Below are 19,968 nucleotides of genomic sequence, written 5' to 3' on the forward strand. Positions count from 1 at the left end.
TTTAGGCTCCACACATTATAACCGGTATTAGCCAAAATTGAACACCTTTGTGCAATAAGGCCCATGCAGAGATCTTCTCGGAGTATTTTGTGTCTTGATGGTTTGTACAATAGGGTGTTCCTACAGTCCAAACCCCTTCCCACCAACATGCCATACCTTGCAAGCAATTTAGCATGTACAATTGCTTGGTGTCCGTCTTATGTAGGTCAAAGTTTCTCAACTCCAGTACTATCCGCCAGTCATGTTTTGCAGTCACAAAATGATACATAAGCTCTCTTGATTAAAGTCATTAAATAAAAAACTCATCTGACTGATCAAGGTTACTAGCATGTCTACCGTGCAAGAGTAGTCACCAAGGTAAGTTTTTAATGACACGGTTCAGGCAGTTCAATACAGTGGAAGCATCATTCCTACATTACACCACTGATCCAAGCACCTATCAATCTAATGCCCCCACCAGAACCTGCACTTTATACTAAGCAGATGCTATACTAATCCTTAAAGAATCTTTATTTTTAAAATGATACATCCCTACCATACAATATATAATATAGCCAGTTCACATAAAAATTACAGATACAATAGACAGTCATACAGAGGTTAGATGGCAACGTGCAATATAGTCTGTGATATGGGCTAGTAAGGCTACAGTCCCCCCCAACTCAGAATTTCTTCAAGCCATAGCCCACAGTAAGATGCTGTCTGTTGCTGTTTAGTGGGGGAGAGTGCCATACTGCAGAGCTAGTGCGTTTGTAGAAGCGGGGTTTGCTTTTATTAAACATATTTTCCAGTTTTGGACTGTCAATGGTGCCAAACAACCTGTCCAGATCTATGGGATGGTAGTACTGTTGGCGCACAGATTGGTCTAGCTGGTTTCCTGCAAATAGAAACATACATTTTAAATAAAGCTGCACAATGAACCTTTTTACTGAACAATTATAAATGACACACACACACACACACACACACACACACACACACACACACACACTTACCAGATGCCCAAGCTGGGATAGGCTTGCGAGGTTTGCCTTCATCATCAGTGGAGTCATCACTGTTTAAGTCCATGCCATAGTCCTCTGAATTGGCCTTAGAAGAGTAAGGTTTACAGCTCTTTGGAGTCATATCATAGGATTCACAGGCTGGGGATTTCTGGGTAAAGAGCACAGAAAAGTGAGATGTTTGCTAATGAAACATTAGGCTGGATGAGTACAGAGTTTCAGGAGATTACAGATGGGAGTTGTGTAATGAGAAATGAATGCATTTCTCCAGTGCTGGAATAGGAATCCAAAAGATGGAACTGGATGTTAAATAAAACGCAAATGTATGCGCTCTGATTAAAAAGGTACTCCAAGCTATATTTTATAAATATTCACTTAGCGTGAGATACCAATTCTATCTTCTGGGTGCCTATTCCATCACAATGGCTTAGTAGTTAGCATCACTGATCTTTGGTTCAGTGCCCCCCAACTCCTGTGTGTGGAGTTTGTATATTCTCACTATGCCTGCATGGATTTCCTCAGAGCACACCGGTTCCTGCCCACAATCCAAAAAACATACTGGCAGGTTAATTGGCTACGGACAAATAAAACTAAAACCCTAGTATATGCTGTATATGATTTATGAAACAAACGCATTCATGTAAGCAGAATACAAAAAAAAAATAAGATTTTACTCCTCCCACTATGACCCTCCTCCAGACCTCAGTTAGGATACTGTGCCCGGAAGAGCTGACATAATAAGGAAGGATTTTGAATCCCGGGTAAGACTCATACCAGCCACACCGTATAACTCGTGATACTATACCCAGTTTAACAGTATGAAACACAACTGAGCCTCTCAACAGATGGGTTATTGTTGAGCCTTTAGTTAACAATAACTATGTACAAGCATTGCAGACAATCCGCACTTGGGATGGGCGCCCAGCATCCACTACGGACTACGAGAAATAGATTTACCGGTGAGTAAAATCTTATTTTCTCCGACGTCCTAGTGGATGCTGGGAACTCCGAAAGGACCATGGGGATTATACCAAAGCTCCCAAACGGGCGGGAGAGTGCGGATTACTCTGCAGCACCGAATGAGAGAACTCAAGGTCCTCCTCAGCCAGGGTATCAAATTTGTAGAATTTTGCAAACGTGTTTGCCCCTGACCAAGTAGCAGCTCGGCAAAGTTGTAAAGCAGAGACCCCTCGGGCAGCCGCCCAAGATGAGCCCACCTTCCTTGTGGAATGGGCTTTTACTGATTTAGGATGCGGCAGTCCAGCCGCAGAATGCGCCAGCTGAATTGTGCTACAAATCCAGCGAGCAATAGTCTGCTTAGAAGCAGGAGCACCCATCTTGTTGGGTGCATACAGGATAAATAGCGAGTCCGTTTTCCTGACTCCAGCCGTCCTGGAAACATAAATTTTCAAGGCCCTGACTACATCCAGTAACTTGGAATCCTCCAAGTCCCTAGTAGCCGCAGGCACTACAATAGATTGGTTCAAGTGAAAGGCTGATACCGCCTTAGGGAGAAACTGGAGACGAGTCCTCAATTCTGCCCTATCCATATGGAAAATCAGGTAAGAGCTTTTACATGACAAAGCCGCCAATTCTGATACACGCCTGGCCGAAGCCAAGGCCAAGGCCAATAACATGACCACTTTCCACGTGAGATATTTTAGATCCACGGTTTTAAGTGGCTCAAACCAATGTGATTTTAGGAAACTCAACACCACGTTGAGATCCCAAGGTGCCACTGGAGGCACAAAAGGGGGCTGAATATGCAGCACACCTTTTACAAATGTCTGAACTTCAGGTAGTGAAGCTAGTTCTTTCTGGAAGAAAATCGACAGAGCCGAGGATCTGTACCTTAATGGAGCCTAATTTCAGGCCCATAGTCACTCCTGACTGTAGGAAGTGCAGAAATCGACCCAGTTGAAATTCCTCTGTTGGGGCCTTTCTGGCCTCACACCAAGCAACATATTTCCGCCATATGCGGTGATAATGTTTTGCAGTTACATCTTTCCTGGCTTTAATCAGCGTAGGAATGACTTCCTCCGGAATGCCCTTTTCCTTTAGGATCCGGCGTTCAACCGCCATGCCGTCAAACGCAGCCGCGGTAAGTCTTGGAACAGACAGGGCCCCTGCAGCAGCAGGTCCTGTCTGAGCGGCAGAGGCCATGGGTCCTCTGAGATCATCTCTTGAAGTTCCGGGTACCACGCTAGTCTTGGCCAATCCGGAACCACAAGTATTGTTCTTACTCCTCGTTTTCTTATTATTCTCAGTACCTTTAGTATGAGAGGCAGAGGAGGGAACACATAACCTGACTGGTACACCCACGGTGTCACTAGAGCGTCCACAGCTATCGCCTGAGGGTCCCTTGACCTGGTGCAATATCTCTCTAGTTTTTTGTTTAGGCGGGACGCCATCATGTCCACCTGTGGCAGTTTCCAATGATTTACAATCAGTGTGAAGACTTCTGGATGAAGTCCCCACTCTCCCGGGTGGAGGTCGTGCCTGCTGAGTAAATCTGCTTCCCAGTTGTCCACTCCCGGAATGAACACTGCTGACCCTGCTAGTACGTGATTTTCCGCCCATCGGAGAATCCTTGTGGCTTCTGCCATCGCCATCCAGCTTCTTGTGCCGCCCTGTCGGTTTACACGGGCGACTGCCGTGATGTTGTCTGACTGGATCAGTACCGGCTGGTGTAGAAACAGGGGTTTTGCCTGACTTAGGGCATTGTAAATGGCCCTTAGTTCTAGAATATTTGTGTGTAGGGAAGTCTCCTGACTCGACCATAGTCCTTGGAAGTTTCTTCCCTGTGTGACTGCCCCCCAGCCTCGAAGGCTGGCATCCGTGGTCACCAGGACCCAGTCCTGTATGCCGAATCTGCAGCCCTCTAGAAGATGAGCACTTTGCAGCCACCACAGCAGAGACACCCTGGTTCTTGGAGACCTAGTCATTAGGCGATGCATCTGAAGATGCGATCCGGACCATTGGTCCAACAGGTCCCACTGAAAAATTCTGGCATGGAACCTGCCGAAATGGAATTGCTTCGTAAGAAGCCACCATCTTTCCCAGGACTCGCGTGCAGTGATGCACCGAGACCTGTTTTGGTTTCAGGAGGTCTCTGACTAGAGATGACAACTCCTTGGCTTTCTCCTCCGGGAGAAACACTTTTTTCTGGACTGTGACTGTGTCCAGGATCATACCCAGGAACAGTAGACGTGTCGTCGGAACCAGCTGTGACTTTGGAATATTAAGAATCCAACCGTGCTGGTGTAGCACCTCCTGAGATAATGCTACTCCTACCAACAACTGCTCCTTGGACCTCGCCTTTATTAGGAGATCGTCCAAGTACGGGATAATTAAAACTCCCTTTTTTCGAAGGAGTATCATCATTTCCGCCATTACCTTGGTAAACACCCTCGGTGCCGTGGACAGTCCAAACGGCAGCGTCTGGAATTGATAATGGCAATCCTGTACCACAAATCTGAGGTACTCCTGGTGAGGATGGTAAATGGGGACATGCAGGTAAGCATCCTTGATGTCCAGGGATACCATGTAATCCCCCTCGTCCAGGCTTGCAATAACCGCCCTGAGCGATTCCATCTTGAACTTGAATTTTTTTATGTATGTGTTCAAGGATTTCAAATTTAAAATGGGTCTCACCGAACCGTCCGGTTTCGGTACCACAAACAGTGTGGAATAGTAACCCCGTCCTTGTTGAAGTAGGGGCACCTTGATTATCACCTGCTGGGAATAGAGCTTGTGAATTGCCGCTAGCACAGCCTCCCTGTCTGAGGGAGTAATCGGCAAGGCAGATTTTAGGAACCGGTGGGGTGGAGACTCCTCGAATTCCAGTTTGTACCCCTGAGATACTAATTGAAGGATCCAGGGATCCACCTGTGAGCGAGCCCACTGATCGCTGACATTTTTGAGGCGGCCCCCCATCGTACCTGGCTCCGCCTGTGGAGCCCCACCGTCATGCGGCGGACTTGGAAGAAGCGGGGGAGGACTTTTGCTCCTGGGAACCTGCTGTTTGTTGCAGCCTTTTTCCCCTACCTCTGCCTCTGGACAGAAAGGACCCGCCTTTTCCTCGCCTGTTTTTCTGGGTCCGAAAGGACTGTACCTGATAAAACGGCGCCTTCTTAGGCTGTGAGGGAACATGGGGTAAAAATGCTGACTTCCCAGCTGTTGCTGTGGAAACTAGGTCCGAGAGACCATCCCCGAATAACTCCTCACCCTTATAAGGCAAAACTTCCATGTGCCTTTTAGACTCTGCATCCCCTGTCCACTGCCGAGTCCATAAGCCTCTCCTAGCAGAAATGGACACTGCACTTATTTTAGATGCCAGCCGGCAGATCTCCCTTTGTGCATCTCTCATGTATAAGACTGAGTCTTTTATATGCTCTATGGTTAGCAGAATAGTGTCCCTGTCTACGGTGTCAATATTTTCTGACAGGGAATCTGACAACGCAGCGGCAGCACTGCACATCCATGCTGGCGCAATAGCTGGTCTAAATCTAATGCCCGAGTGTGTGTATACAGACTTAAGGATCGCCTCCTGCTTCTTATCTGCAGGCTCCTTAAGGGCGGCCGTATCCGGAGACGGTAGTGCCACCTTTTTAGACAAACGTGTGAGCGCTTTATCCACCCTAGGAGGTGTTTCCCAACGTGCCCTATCCTCTGGCGGGAAAGGGAACGCCATTAGTAACTTTTTAGAGATTACCAATCTTTAATCGGGGAAAGCCCACGCTTCTTCACACACTTCATTTAATTCTTCCGATGTGGGAAAAAATAAGAATTTACTTACCGATAATTCTATTTCTCATAGTCCGTAGTGGATGCTGGGAACTCCGTAAGGACCATGGGGAATAGCGGCTCCGCAGGAGACTGGGCACAAAAGTAAAAGCTTTAGGACTACCTGGTGTGCACTGGCTCCTCCCCCTATGACCCTCCTCCAAGCCTCAGTTAGGATACTGTGCCCGGACGAGCGTACACAATAAGGAAGGATTTTGAATCCCGGGTAAGACTCATACCAGCCACACCAATCACACCGTACAACCTGTGATCTGAACCCAGTTAACAGCATGATAACAGAGCCGCCTCTGAAAAGATGGCTCACAACAATAATAACCCGATTTTTGTAACAATAACTATGTACAAGTATTGCAGACAATCCGCACTTGGGATGGGCGCCCAGCATCCACTACGGACTATGAGAAATAGAATTATCGGTAAGTAAATTCTTATTTTCTCTGACGTCCTAGTGGATGCTGGGAACTCCGTAAGGACCATGGGGAATAGCGGCTCCGCAGGAGACTGGGCACAAAAGTAAAAGCTTTAGGACTAACTGGTGTGCACTGGCTCCTCCCCCTATGACCCTCCTCCAAGCCTCAGTTAGATTTTTGTGCCCGAACGAGAAGGGTGCATACTAGGTGGCTCTCCTGAGCTGCTTAGAGTAAAAGTTTAAATTAGGTTTTTTATTTTCAGTGAGTCCTGCTGGCAACAGGCTCACTGCATCGAGGGACTAAGGGGAGAAGAAGCGAACTCACCTGCGTGCAGAGTGGATTGGGCTTCTTAGGCTACTGGACATTAGCTCCAGAGGGACGATCACAGGCCCAGCCATGGATGGGTCCCAGAGCCGCGCCGCCGGCCCCCTTACAGAGCCAGAAGACAGAAGAGGTCCGGAAAATCGGCGGCAGAAGACGTCCTGTCTTCAATAAGGTAGCGCACAGCACCGCAGCTGTGCGCCATTGCTCTCAGCACACTTCACACTCCGGTCACTGAGGGTGCAGGGCGCTGGGGGGGGGGGGGGGGCGCCCTGAGACGCAATAAAAACACCTTAGATGGCTAAAAATACATCACATATAGCTCCTGGGCTATATGGATGCATTTAACCCCTGCCAGTTTTTCCTTAAAAAAGCGGGAGAAAGGCCGCCGAGAAGGGGGCGGAGCCTACCTCCTCAGCACACAAGCGCCATTTTCCCTCACAGCTCCGTTGGAGGGAAGCTCCCTGGCTCTCCCCTGCAGTCCCTGCACTACAGAAACAGGGTAAAACAAGAGAGGGGGGGCACTAATTTGGCAGATTAATAAATACAGCAGCTATATTAGGGAAAAACACTTATATAAGGTTATCCCTGTATATATATAGCGCTCTGGTGTGTGCTGGCAAACTCTCCCTCTGTCTCCCCAAAGGGCTAGTGGGGTCCTGTCCTCTATCAGAGCATTCCCTGTGTGTGTGCTGTGTGTCGGTACGTTGTGTCGACATGTATGAGGAGGAAAATGGTATGGAGGCGGAGCAATTGCCTGTAATAGTGATGTCACCCCCTAGGGAGTCGACACCTGACTGGATGGTCTTATGGAAGGAATTACGTGATAGCGTCAGCACTTTACAAAAGACTGTTGACGACATGAGACAGCCGGAAAAACAGTTAATACCTGTCCAGGCGTCTCAAACACCGCCAGGGGCTCTAAAGCGCCCGTTACCTCAGATGGTCGACACAGACCCAGACACTGACTCCAGTGTCGACGGTGAGGAAACAAACGTATTTTCCAGTAGGGCCACACATTACATGATCACGGCAAGGAAGGAGGTTTTGAACATTTCTGATACTACAAGTACCACAAAAAAGGGTATTATGTGGGGTGTGAAAAAACTACCCGTAGTTTTTCCTGAATCAGATGAATTAAATGAGGTGTGATGAAGCGTGGGTTTCCCCCGATAAACTGCTAATTTCTAAAAAATTATTGGCATTATACCCTTTCCCGCCAGAGGTTAGGGCGCGTTGGGAAACACCCCCCAGGGTAGATAAGGCGCTCACACGCTTATCAAAACAAGTGGCGTTACCGTCTCCTGATACGGCCGCCCTCAAAGAGCCAGCTGATAGGAAGCTACGGGTAGTTTTTTCTCCCCAAACATAATACCTTTTTAGTGGTACCTGGGTTTATATCAGAAATGTGTAACACCTCTTTCATTGCCTCAATCATGCAACGAATGGCCTTAGTGGCCATTAGATTAGACTCGTCGTCGACACTGGTATCAGTATCCGTGTCGACATCTGCGTCTGCCATCTGAGGTAGCGGGCGTTTTAGAGCCCCTGATGGCCTTTGAGACGCCTGGGCAGGCACGAGCTGAGAAGCCGGCTGTCCCGCATTTGGCATGTCGTCAAATTTTTTGTGTAAGGAGTCGACACTTGCACGTAATTCCTTACATAAGACCATCCACTCAGGTGTCTGCCCCGCAGGGGGTGACATCACTTCTATAGGCATCTGCTCCGCCTCCACATAATTTTCCTCATCAAACATGTCGACACAGCCGTACCGACACACCGCACACACACAGGGAATGCTCTAACAGAGGACAGGACCCCACAAAAGCCCTTTGGGGAGACAGAGTGAGAGTATGCCAGCACACACCAGAGCGCTATATAATGCAGGGACTAACTGAATTATGTCCCCTATAGCTGCTATTATATTTACTGCGCCTAAATTTAGTGCCCCCCCTCTCTTTTTAACCCTTTTCTCTATCGTCCTAGTGGATGCTGGGGTTCCTGAAAGGACCATGGGGAATAGCGGCTCCGCAGGAGACCGGGCACAAAAAGTAAAGCTTTAGGATCAGGTGGTGTGCACTGGCTCCTCCCCCTATGACCCTCCTCCAAGCCTCAGTTAGATTTTTGTGCCCGGCCGAGAAGGGTGCAATCTAGGTGGCTCTCCTAAAGAGCTGCTTAGAAAAGTTTAGCTTAGGTTTTTTATTTTACAGTGAGTCCTGCTGGCAACAGGATCACTGCAACGAGGGACTTAGGGGAGAAGAAGTGAACTCACCTGCGTGCAGGATGGATTGGCTTCTTTGGCTACTGGACATTAGCTCCAGAGGGACGATCACAGGTACAGCCTGGATGGTCACCGGAGCCTCGCCGCCGGCCCCCTTGCAGATGCTGAAACAAGAAGAAGGTCCAGAATCGGCGGCATGAAGACTCCTCAGTCTTCTTAAGGTAGCGCACAGCACTGCAGCTGTGCGCCATTTCCTCTCAGCACACTTCACACGGCAGTCACTGAGGGTGCAGGGCGCTGGGAGGGGGGCGCCCTGGGAGGCAAATGAAAACCTATTTTTGGCTAAAAATACCTCACATATAGCCTCCGGGGGCTATATGGAGATATTTAACCCCTGCCAGAATCCGTTAAGAGCGGGAGACGAGGCCGCCGAAAAAGGGGCGGGGCCTATCTCCTCAGCACACAGCGCCATTTTCCCTCACAGAAAGGCTGGAGGGAAGGCTCCCAGGCTCTCCCCTGCACTGCACTACAGAAACAGGGTTAAAACAGAGAGGGGGGGCACTAATTTGGCGTTAGAAATATATAAAAAAGATGCTATAAGGGAAAACACTTATATAAGGTTGTCCCTATATAATTATAGCGTTTTTGGTGTGTGCTGGCAAACTCTCCCTCTGTCTCTCCAAAGGGCTAGTAGGTCCTGTCCTCTATCAGAGCATTCCCTGTGTGTGTGCTGTGTGTCGGTACGTGTGTGTCGACATGTATGAGGACGATGTTGGTGAGGAGGCGGAGCAATTGCCTGTAATGGTGATGTCACTCTCTAGGGAGTCGACACCGGAATGGATGGCTTATTTAGGGAATTACGTGATAATGTCAACACGCGCCAAGGTCGGTTGACGACATGAGACGGCCGACAAACAATTAGTACCGGTCCAGACGTCTCAAAAACACCGTCAGGGGTTTTAAAACGCCCGTTTACTTTAGTCGGTCGACACAGACACAGACAGGGACACTGAATCCAGTGTCGACGGTGAATAAACAAACGTATTCCTTATTAGGGCCACACGTTAAGGGCAATGAAGGAGGTGTTACATATTTCTGATACTACAAGTACCACAAAAGAGGGTATTATGTGGGATGTGAAAAAACTACCGTAGTTTTTCCTGAATCAGATAAATTAAATGAAGTGTGTGATGATGCGTGGGTTCCCCCCGATAGAAAATATGGGCGGTATACCCTTTCCCGCCAGAAGTTAGGGCGCGTTGGGAAACACCCCTTAGGGTGGATAAGGCGCTCACACGCTTATCAGAACAAGTGGCGGTACAGTCTATAGATAGGGCCGTCCTCAAGGAGCCAGCTGACAGGAGGCTGGAAAATATCATAAAAAGTATATACACACATACTGGTGTTATACTGCGACCAGCGATCGCCTCAGCCTGGATGTGCAGAGCTGGGGTGGCTTGGTCGGATTCCCTGACTAAAAATATTGATACCCTTGACAGGGACAGTATTTTATGGACTATAGAGCATTTAAGGATGCATTTCTATATATGCGAGATGCACAGAGGGATATTTGCACTCTGGCATCAAGAGTAAGTGCGATGTCCATATCTGCCAGAAGATGTTTATGGACACGACAGTGGTCAGGTGATGCAGATTCCAAACGGCACAAAGGTGTATTGCCGTATAAAGGAAGAGGAGTTATTTGGGGTCGGTCCATCGGACCTGGTGGCCACGGCAACTGCTGGAAAATCCACCGTTTTTACCCTAAGTCACATCTCTGCAGAAAAAGACACCGTCTTTTCAGCTTCAGTCCTTTCGTCCCTATAAGAGTCATATCTGCCCAGGGATAGAGGAAAGGGAAGAAGACTGCAGCAGGCAGCCCATTCCCAGGAACAGAAGCGTTCCACCGCTTCTGACAAGCTCTCAGCATGACGCTGAGACCGTACAGGACCCCTGGATCCTACAAGTAGTATCCCAGGGGTACAGATTGGAATGTCGAGACGTTTCCCCTGCGCAGGCTCCTGAAGTCTGCTTTACCAAGGTCTCCCTCCGACAAGGAGGCAGTATGGGAAACAATTCACGAGCTGTATTCCCAGCAGGTGATAATTAAATTACCCCTCCTACAACAAGAAAAGGGGTATTATTCCACACTATATTGTGGTACTGAAGCCAGAAGGCTAGGTGAGACCTATTCTAAATCTAAAAAAATTTGAACACTTACAAAGGTTCAAATCAAGATGGAGTCACTCAGAGCAGTGATAACGAACCGGGAAGAAGGGGACTATATGGTGTCCCGAGACATCAGGGATGCTTACCTCCATGTCCCAAATTTGCCCTTATCACTAAGGGTACCTCAGGTTCGTGGTACAGAACTGTCACTATCAGTTTCAGACGCTGCCGTTTGGATTGTCCACGGCACCCCGGGTCTTTACCAAGGTAATGGCCGAAATGATGGTTCTTCTTCGAAGAAAAGGCGTCTTAATTATCCCCTACTTGGACGATCTCCTGATAAGGGCAAAGTCCAGGGAACAGTTGGAGGTCGGAGTAGCACTATCTCGGATACTGTTACAACAGCAGGGGTGGATTCTAAATATTCCAAAATCGCAGCTGATCCCGACAACAAGTCTCCTGTGCTTAGGGATGATTCTGGACACAGTCCAGAAAAAGGTGTTTCTCCCGGAAGAGAAAGCCAGGGAGTTATCCGAGCTAGTCAGGAACCTCCTAAAATCAGTGCATCATTGCACAAGGGCCATGGTAAAAAAATGGTGACTTCCTTCGAAGCAATTCCAGTCGGCAGATTTCATGCAAGAACTTTTCAGTGGGATCTGCTGGACAAATGGTCCGGATCGCATCTTCAGATGCATCAGCGGATAACCCTATATCCAAGGACAAGGGTGTCTCTCCTGTGGTGGTTACAGAGTGCTCATCTTCTAGAGGGCCGCAGATTCGGCATTCAGTTTTGGATGTTGGTGACCACGGAGGCCAGCCCGAGAGGCTGGGGAGCAGTCACACAAGGAAAAAATTTCCAGGGAGTGTGATCAAGTCTGGAGATTTTTCTCCACATAAATATACTGGAGCTAAGGGCAATTTACAATGCTCTAAGCTTAGCAAGACCTCTGCTTCAAGGTCAGCCGGTATTGATCCAGTGGGATAAAACATCACGGCAGTCGCCCACGTAAATAGACAGGGCGGCACAAGAAGCAGGAGGGCAGTGGCAAAAACTGCAAGGACTTTTCGCTGGGCGGAAAATCATGTGATAGCACTGTCAGCAGTGTTTCATTCCGGGAATGGAAACTGGGAAGCAGACTTCCTCAGTAGGCACGACCTCCACCCGGCAGAGTGGGAACTTCATGGGGAAGTTTTCCACATGATTGTAAACCGTTGGGAATTACCAAAGGTGGACATGATGGCGTCCCGTCTGAACAAAAAACGGGACAGGTATTGCGCCAGGTTAAGAGACCCTCAGGCAATAGCTGTGGACGTTCTGGTAACACCGTGGGTGTACCAGTCGGTGTATGTGTTCCATCCTCTGCTTTTCATACCTAAGGTACTGAGAATTATAAGACGTAGAGGAGTAAGAACTATACTCATGGCTCCGGATTGGCCAAGAAGGACTTGGTACCCGGAACTTCAAGAGATGCTCACAGAGGACTTATGGCCTCTGCCGCTAAGAAGGGACTTGTTTCAGCAAGTACCATGTCTGTTCCAAGACTTACCGAGGCTGCGTTTGACGGCATGGCGGTGGAACGCCGGATCCTAAGGGAAAAGGCATTCAGGAAGTGGTCATTCCTACCCTGGTCAAAGCCAGAAAGGAGGTGACCGCACAACATTATCACCACATGTGGCGAAAATATGTTGCGTGGTGTGAGGCCAGGAAGGCCCCACGAAGAAATTTCAACTCGGTCGATTCCTGCATTTCCTGCAAACAGGAGTGTCTATGGGCCTCAAATTGGGGTCCATTAAGGTTCAAATTTCGGCCCTGTCGATTTTTCTTCCAGAAAGAATTGGCTTCAGTTCCTGAAGTCCAGAAGTTTGTCAAGGGAGTATTGCATATACAACCCCCTTTTGTGCCTCCAGTGGCACTGTGGGATCTCAACGTAGTTCTGGGATTCCTCAAAACACATTGGTTTAAAACCAGTCAAATCTGTGGATTTGAAGCATCTCACATGAAAAGTGAACATGCTCTTGGACCTGGCCTGGACCAGGCGAGTGTCAAATTGGTGGTTTTTTTCTCAAAAAAGCCCATATCTGTTTGTCCATTCGGACAGGGCAGAGCTGCGGACTCGTCCCCAGTTCTCTCCCTAAGGTGGTGTCAGTGTTTCACCTGAACCAGCTTATTGTGGTGTCTTGCGCCTACTAGGGACTTGGAGGACTCCAAGTTGCTAGATGTGGTCAGGGCCCTGAAAATATAGGTTCCAGGACGGCTGGAGTCAGGAAAACTGACTTGCTGTTATCCTGTATGCACCCAACAAACTGGGTGCTCTTGCTTCTAAGCAGACTTTTGCTAGTTGGATGTGTAATACAATTCAGCTTGCACATTCTGTGGCAGGCCTGCCACAGCCAAAATATGTAAATGCCCATTCCACAAGGAAGGTGGGCTCATCTTGGGCGGCTGCCCGAGGGGTCTCGGCTTTACAACTTTGCCAAGCGGCTATTTAGTCAGGGGCAAACACGTTTGTAAAATCCTACAAATTTGATACCCTGGCTAAGGAGGACCTGGAGTTCTCTCATTCGGTGCTGCAGAGTCATCCGCACTCTCCCGCCCGTTTGGGAGCTTTGGTATAATCCCCATGGTCCTTTCAGGAACCCCAGCATCCACTAGGACGATAGAGAAAATAAGAATTTACTTACCGATAATTCTATTTCTCGGAGTCCGTAGTGGATGCTGGGGTTCCTGAAAGGACCATGGGGAATAGCGGCTCCGCAGGAGACAGGGCACAAAAGTAAAGCTTTTACAGGTCAGGTGGTGTGTACTGGCTCCTCCCCCTATGACCCTCCTCCAGACTCCAGTTAGGTACTGTGCCCGGACGAGCGTACACAATAAGGGAGGATTTTGAATCCCGGGTAAGACTCATACCAGCCACACCAATCACACCGTACAACTTGTGATCTAAACCCAGTTAACAGTATGATAACAGAGGAGCCTCTGAAAGATGGCTTCCTAAACAATAACCCGAATTAGTTAACAATAACTATGTACAAGTATTGCAGATAATCCGCACTTGGGATGGGCGCCCAGCATCCACTACGGACTCCGAGAAATAGAATTATCGGTAAGTAAATTCTTATTTTCTCTATCGTCCTAAGTGGATGCTGGGGTTCCTGAAAGGACCATGGGGATTATACCAAAGCTCCCAAACGGGCGGGAGAGTGCGGATGACTCTGCAGCACCGAATGAGAGAACTCCAGGTCCTCCTTTGCCAGGGTATCAAATTTGTAAAAATTTACAAACGTGTTCTCCCCTGACCACGTAGCTGCTCGGCAGAGTTGTAATGCCGAGACCCCTCGGGCAGCCGCCCAAGATGAGCCCACCTTCCTTGCGGAATGGGCCTTAACAGATTTAGGCTGTGGCAGGCCTGCCACAGAATGTACAAGTTGAATTTTGTTACAAATCCAAAGAGCAATCGACTGCTTAGAAGCAGGTGCACCCAACTTGTTGGGTGCATACAGTATAAACAGCGAGTCAGATTTTCTGACTCCAGCCGTCCTTTAAATGTATATTTTTAAGGCTCTGACAACGTCCAACAACTTGGAGTCCTTCAAGTCGTCTGTAGCCGCAGGCACTACAATAGGCTGGTTCAGGTGAAACGCTGATACCACCTTAGGGAGAAAATGCGGACGCGTCCGCAGCTCTGCCCTATGTCGAATGGAAAATTAAATAAGGGCTTTTATAAGACAAAGCCGCCAGTTCAGATACTCTCCCGGCCGAAGCCAGGGCCAGTAACATAGTCACTTTCCATGTGAGATATTTCAAATCCACATTCTTTAGTGGTTCAAACCAATTGGATTTGAGGAAATCTAAAACTACATTTAGATCCCACGGTGCCACCTTAGGCACCACAGGAGGCTGTATATGCAGTACTCCTTTGATAAAAATCTGGACCTCAGGGACTGAGGCCAATTCTTTTTGGAAGAATATTGATAGGGCCGAAATTTGAACCTTAATAGATCCCAATTTGAGACCCATAGACAATCCTGATTGCAGGAAATGTAGGAAAGCGACCCAGTTGAAATTCCTCCATCGGAGCACTCCGCTGCTCGCACCACGCAACATATTTTCGCCAAATACGGCGATAATGCTTCGCGGTGACTTCCTTTCTTGCCTTTATCAAGGTAGGAATGACTTCTTCTGGAATGCCTTTTCCTTTTAGGATCTGGCATTCAAACGCCATGCCGTCAAACGCAGCCGCGGTAAGTCTTGAAAAAGACAAGGACCCTGCTGAAGCAGGTCCCTTCTCAGAAGTAGAGGCCACGGATCGTCCGTGACCATCTCTTGAAGTTCCGGGTACCAAGTCCTTCTTGGCCAATCCGGAGCCACTAGTCTTACTCCTCTTTGCCGTATAATCCTCAATACCTTTGGTATGAGAGGCAGAGGAGGAAACACCTATACCGACTGGTACACCCAATGTGTTACCAGCGCGTCCACAGCTATTGCCTGCGGATCTCTTGACCTGGCGCAATACCTGTCCAGTGTTTTGTTGAGGCGAGACGCCATCATGTCCACCATTGGTTTTACCCAACGGTTTAATAGCATGTGGAAAACTTCTGGATGAAGTCCCCACTCTCCCGGGTGAAGGTCGTGTCTGCTGAGGAAGTCTGCTTCCCAGTTGTCCACGCCCGGGATGAATACTGCTGACAGTGCTATCACGTGATTCTCCGCCCAGCGAAGGATCCTGGCAGCTTCTGCCATTGCCCTCCTGCTTCTTGTGCCGCCCTGTCTGTTTACATGGGCGACTGCCGTGATGTTGTCCGACTGGATCAACACCGGTCTTCCTTGAAGCAGAGGTTTCGCCTGGCTTAGAGCATTGTAGATTGCTCTTAGTTCCAGAATGCTTATGTGAAGAGACTTTTTCAGGCTCGACCACACTCCCTGGAAATTTCTTCCCTGTGTGACTACTCCCCAGCCTCTCAGGCTGGCATCCGTGGTCACCAGGATCCAATCCTGCATGCCGAATCTGCGGCCCTCCAATAGATGAGCCTCCTGCAACCACCACAGAAGGGATACCCTTGTCCTCGGCGACAGGGTTATCTGCAGGTGCATCTGAAGATGCGACCCTGACCATTTGTCCAACAGATCCCTTTGCATGGAATCTGCCGAAAGGGATTGCTTCGTAAGAAGCTACCATTTTTTCCCAGGACTCTTGTGCATTGATGTACAGACACCTTTCCTGGTTTTAGGAGGTTCCTGACCAGGTCAGATAACTCCTTGGCTTTTTCTTCGGGAAGAAAAACCTTTTTCTGAACTGTGTCCAGAATCATCCCCAGGAACAGCAGACGAGTTGTCGGCATTAATTGGGATTTTGGAATATTCAGAATCCATCCGTGCTGCTTTAGCACCTCTTGAGATAGTGCTAAACCCATCTCTAGCTGTTCTCTGGACCTTGCCCTTATTAGGAGATCGTCCAATTATGGGATAATTAATACGCCTTTTCTTCGAAGAAGAAATATTATCTCGGCCATTACCTTTGTAAAGACCCGATATGCCGTGGACAAACCAAACGGCAGCGTCTGAAACTGATAGTGACAGTTTTGTACAACGAACCTGAGGTACCCCTGGTGTGAGGGGTAATTGGAACGTGGAGATACGCATCCTTGATGTCCAAGGATACCATAAAGTCCCCTTCTTCCAGGTTCGCTATCACTGCTCTGAGTGACTCCATCTTGAACTTGAACTTCTTTATGTACAGGTTCAAGGACTTCAGATTTAGAATAGGCCTTACCGAACCATCCGGCTTCGGTACCACAAAAAGAGTGGAATAATACCCCTTCCCTTGTTGTAGAAGAGGTACCTTGACTATCACCTGCTGAGAATACAGCTTGTGAATGGCTTCCAAAACCGTCTCCCTTTCTGAGGGGGACGTTGGTAAAGCAGACTTCAGGAAACGGCGAGGTGGCTCTGTCTCTAATTTCAACCTGTACCCCTGAGATATTATCTGCAGGATCCAGGGATTTACCTGCGAGTGAGCCCACTGCGCGCTGTAATTCTTGAGACGACCGCCTACCGCCCCGAGTCCGCTTGCGAAGCCCCAGCGTCATGCTGAGGCTTTTGTAGAAGCCGGGGAGGGCTTCTGTTCCTGGGAAGGAGCTGCCTGTTGCTGTCTCTTCCCTCGTCCTCTGCCTCGTGGCAGATATGAATAGCCCTTTGCTCTCTTATTTTTAAAGGAACGAAAGGGCTGCGGTTGAAAGGTCGGTGCCTTTTTCTGTTGGGGAGTGACTTGAGGTAGAAAGGTGGATTTCCCGGCCGTAGCCGTGGCCACCAAATCCGATAGACCGACCCCAAATAACTCCTCTACGCATCGCCTGTCCACTGTCGTGTCCATAAAGCTCTTCTGGCCGAAATGGACATAGCACTTACCCGTGATGCCAGTGTGCAGATATCTCTCTGTGCATCACGCATATAAAGAAATGCATCCTTTATTTGTTCTAACGACAGTAAAATATTGTCCCTGTCCAGGGTATCAATATTTTCGATCAGGGACTCTGACCAAACTACCCCAGCACTGCACATCCAGGCAGTCGCAATAGCTGGTCGTAGTATAACACCTGCATGTGTGTATATACCTTTTTGGATATTTTCCATCCTCCTATCTGATGGATCTTTAAGTGCGGCCGTCTCAGGAGAGGGTAACGCCACTTGTTTTGATAAGCGTGTTAGCGCTTTGTCCACCCTAGGAGGTGTTTCCCAGCGCTCCCTAACCTCTGGCGGGAAAGGGTATAAAGCCAATAACTTCTTTGAAATTAGCAGTTTTTTATCGGGGCACCCCACGCTTCATCACACACGTCATTTAATTCTTCTGATTCGGTAAAAACTACTGGTAGTTTTTTCACACCCCACATAATACCCTGTTTAGTGGTACCTGTAGTATCAGCTAAATGTAACATCTCCTTTATTGCCAAAATCATATAACGTGTGGCCCTACTGGAAAATACGGTTAATTCGTCACCTTCACCACCGGAATCAGTGCCTGTGTCTGGGTCTGTGTCGACCGACTGAGGCAAGGGGCGTTTTACAGCCCCTGACGGTGTTTGAGGCGCCTGGACAGGCACTAATTGAGTGTCCGGCCGCCTCATGTCGGCAAACGACTTAAGCGAGTTGACGCTATCCCGTAATTCCACAAATAAAGGCATCCATTCTGGTGTCGACCCCCTAGGAGGTGACATCCTCATATTTGGCAATTTGCTCCGCCTCCACACCAATAACGTCCTCATACATGTCGACACACACGTACCGACACACAGCAGACACACAGGGAATGCTCTATACGAAGACAGGACCCACTAGCCCTTTGGGGAGACAGAGGGAGAGTCTGCCAGCACACACCAAAAAGCGCTATATATGACAGGGATAGCCTTATGATTAAGTGCTCCCTTATAGCTGCTTTTATATTAATATATTGCCATTTATTTTGCCCCCCCTCTCTGTTATACCCTGTTTCTGTAGTGCAGTGCAGGGGAGAGACCTGGGAGCCTTCCTGACCAGCGGAGCTGTGACAGAAAATGGCGCCGTGTGCTGAGGAGATAGGCCCCGCCCCGCCCCTTTTTCGGCGGGCTCGTCTCCCGCTATTTAGTACATTTAGGCAGGGGTAAATATCTCCATATAGCCTCTGGGGCTATATGTGAGGTATTTTTAGCCTTTTTAAAGGTTTTCATTTGCCTCCCAGGGCGCCCCCCCCCCAGCGCCCTGCACCCTCAGTGACTGCCGTGTGAACTGTGCTGAGAGGAAAATGGCGCACAGCTGCAGTGCTGTGCGCTACCTTAAGAAGACTGCAGGAGTCTTCAGCCGCCGATTCTGGACCTCTTCTTGCTTCAGCATCTGTGAGGGGGCCGGCGGCGTGGCTCCGGTGACCATCCAGGCTGTACCTGTGATCGTCCCTCTGGAGCTTCATGTCCAGTAGCCAAGAAGCCAATCCATCCTGCACGCAGGTGAGTTCACTTCTTCTCCCCTCTGTCCCTCGTTGCAGTGATCCTGTTGCCAGCAGGAATCACTGTAAAATAAAAACCTAAGCTAAACTCTCTAAGCAGCTCTTTATGAGAGCCACCTAGAATTGCACCCTTCTCGGCCGGGCACAAAAATCTAACTGGAGTCTGGAGGAGGGTCATAGGGGGAGGAGCCAGTACACACCACCTGACCTGTAAAAGCTTTACTTTTGTGCCCTGTCTCCTGCGGAGCCGCTATTCCCCATGGTCCTTTCAGGAACCCCAGCATCCACTTAGGACGATAGAGAAAATAAGAATTTACTTACCGATAATTCTATTTCTCGGAGTCCGTAGTGGATGCTGGGCGCCCATCCCAAGTGCGGATTATCTGCATTACTTGTACATAGTTACAAAAATCGGGTTATTTGTTGTGAGCCATCTTTTCAGAGGCTCCGCTGTTATCATACTGTTAACTGGGTTCAGATCACAGGTTGTACAGTGTGATTGGTGTGGCTGGTATGAGTCTTACCCGGGATTCATAAATCCTTCCTTATTGTGTACGCTCGTCCGGGCACAGTATCCTGAGGCTTGGAGGAGGGTCATAGGGGGAGGAGCCAGTGCACACCACCTGATCCTAAAGCTTTACTTTTTGTGCCCTGTCTCCTGCGGAGCCGCTATTCCCCATGGTCCTTTCAGGAACCCCAGCATCCACTACGGACTCCGAGAAATAGAATTATCGGTAAGTAAATTCTTATTTTCTGTAGTGCAGATTGCAGGGGAGAGCCAGGGAGCTTCCCTCCAGCAGAGCTGTGAGGGAAAAATGGCGCCAGTGTGCTGAGGGAGATAGCTCCGCCCCTTTTTCGCTGACTTTTCTCCTGCTTTTTAATGGATTCTGGCAGGGGTATTTATCACATATATAGCCTCTGGGGCTATATATTGTGATATATTTGCCAGCCAAGGTGTTTTTTTTGCTGCTCAGGGCGGCAGGCACCCCCCCCCCCCCCCAGCGTCCTGCACCCTCAGTGACCGGAGTGTGAAGTGTGTATGAGGAGCAATGGCGCACAGCTGCAGT

General features: G+C 48.8%; 1 protein-coding gene across 1 annotated transcript in view; it reads right to left on the reverse strand.

Annotated features, from left to right (window-relative positions):
• Positions 1-492: 492 nt before the first annotated feature.
• The window catches only part of INCENP (inner centromere protein), a 177,055-nt gene continuing 157,579 nt past the window's right edge, over positions 493-19,968 (reverse strand). The window contains exons 17-18 of the mRNA XM_063944393.1: positions 996-1,152; positions 493-877 (exon numbers count right to left, since the gene is read on the reverse strand). Of these exons, the coding sequence (XP_063800463.1) occupies positions 663-877; positions 996-1,152 (372 nt within the window). The 3' untranslated portion in view covers positions 493-662. The remainder of the gene's footprint in view (positions 878-995; positions 1,153-19,968) is intronic.

Source organism: Pseudophryne corroboree, chromosome 11, assembly GCF_028390025.1.
Source record: "Pseudophryne corroboree isolate aPseCor3 chromosome 11, aPseCor3.hap2, whole genome shotgun sequence".
In the NCBI taxonomy this organism is placed as follows: Eukaryota; Metazoa; Chordata; class Amphibia; order Anura; family Myobatrachidae; genus Pseudophryne; species Pseudophryne corroboree.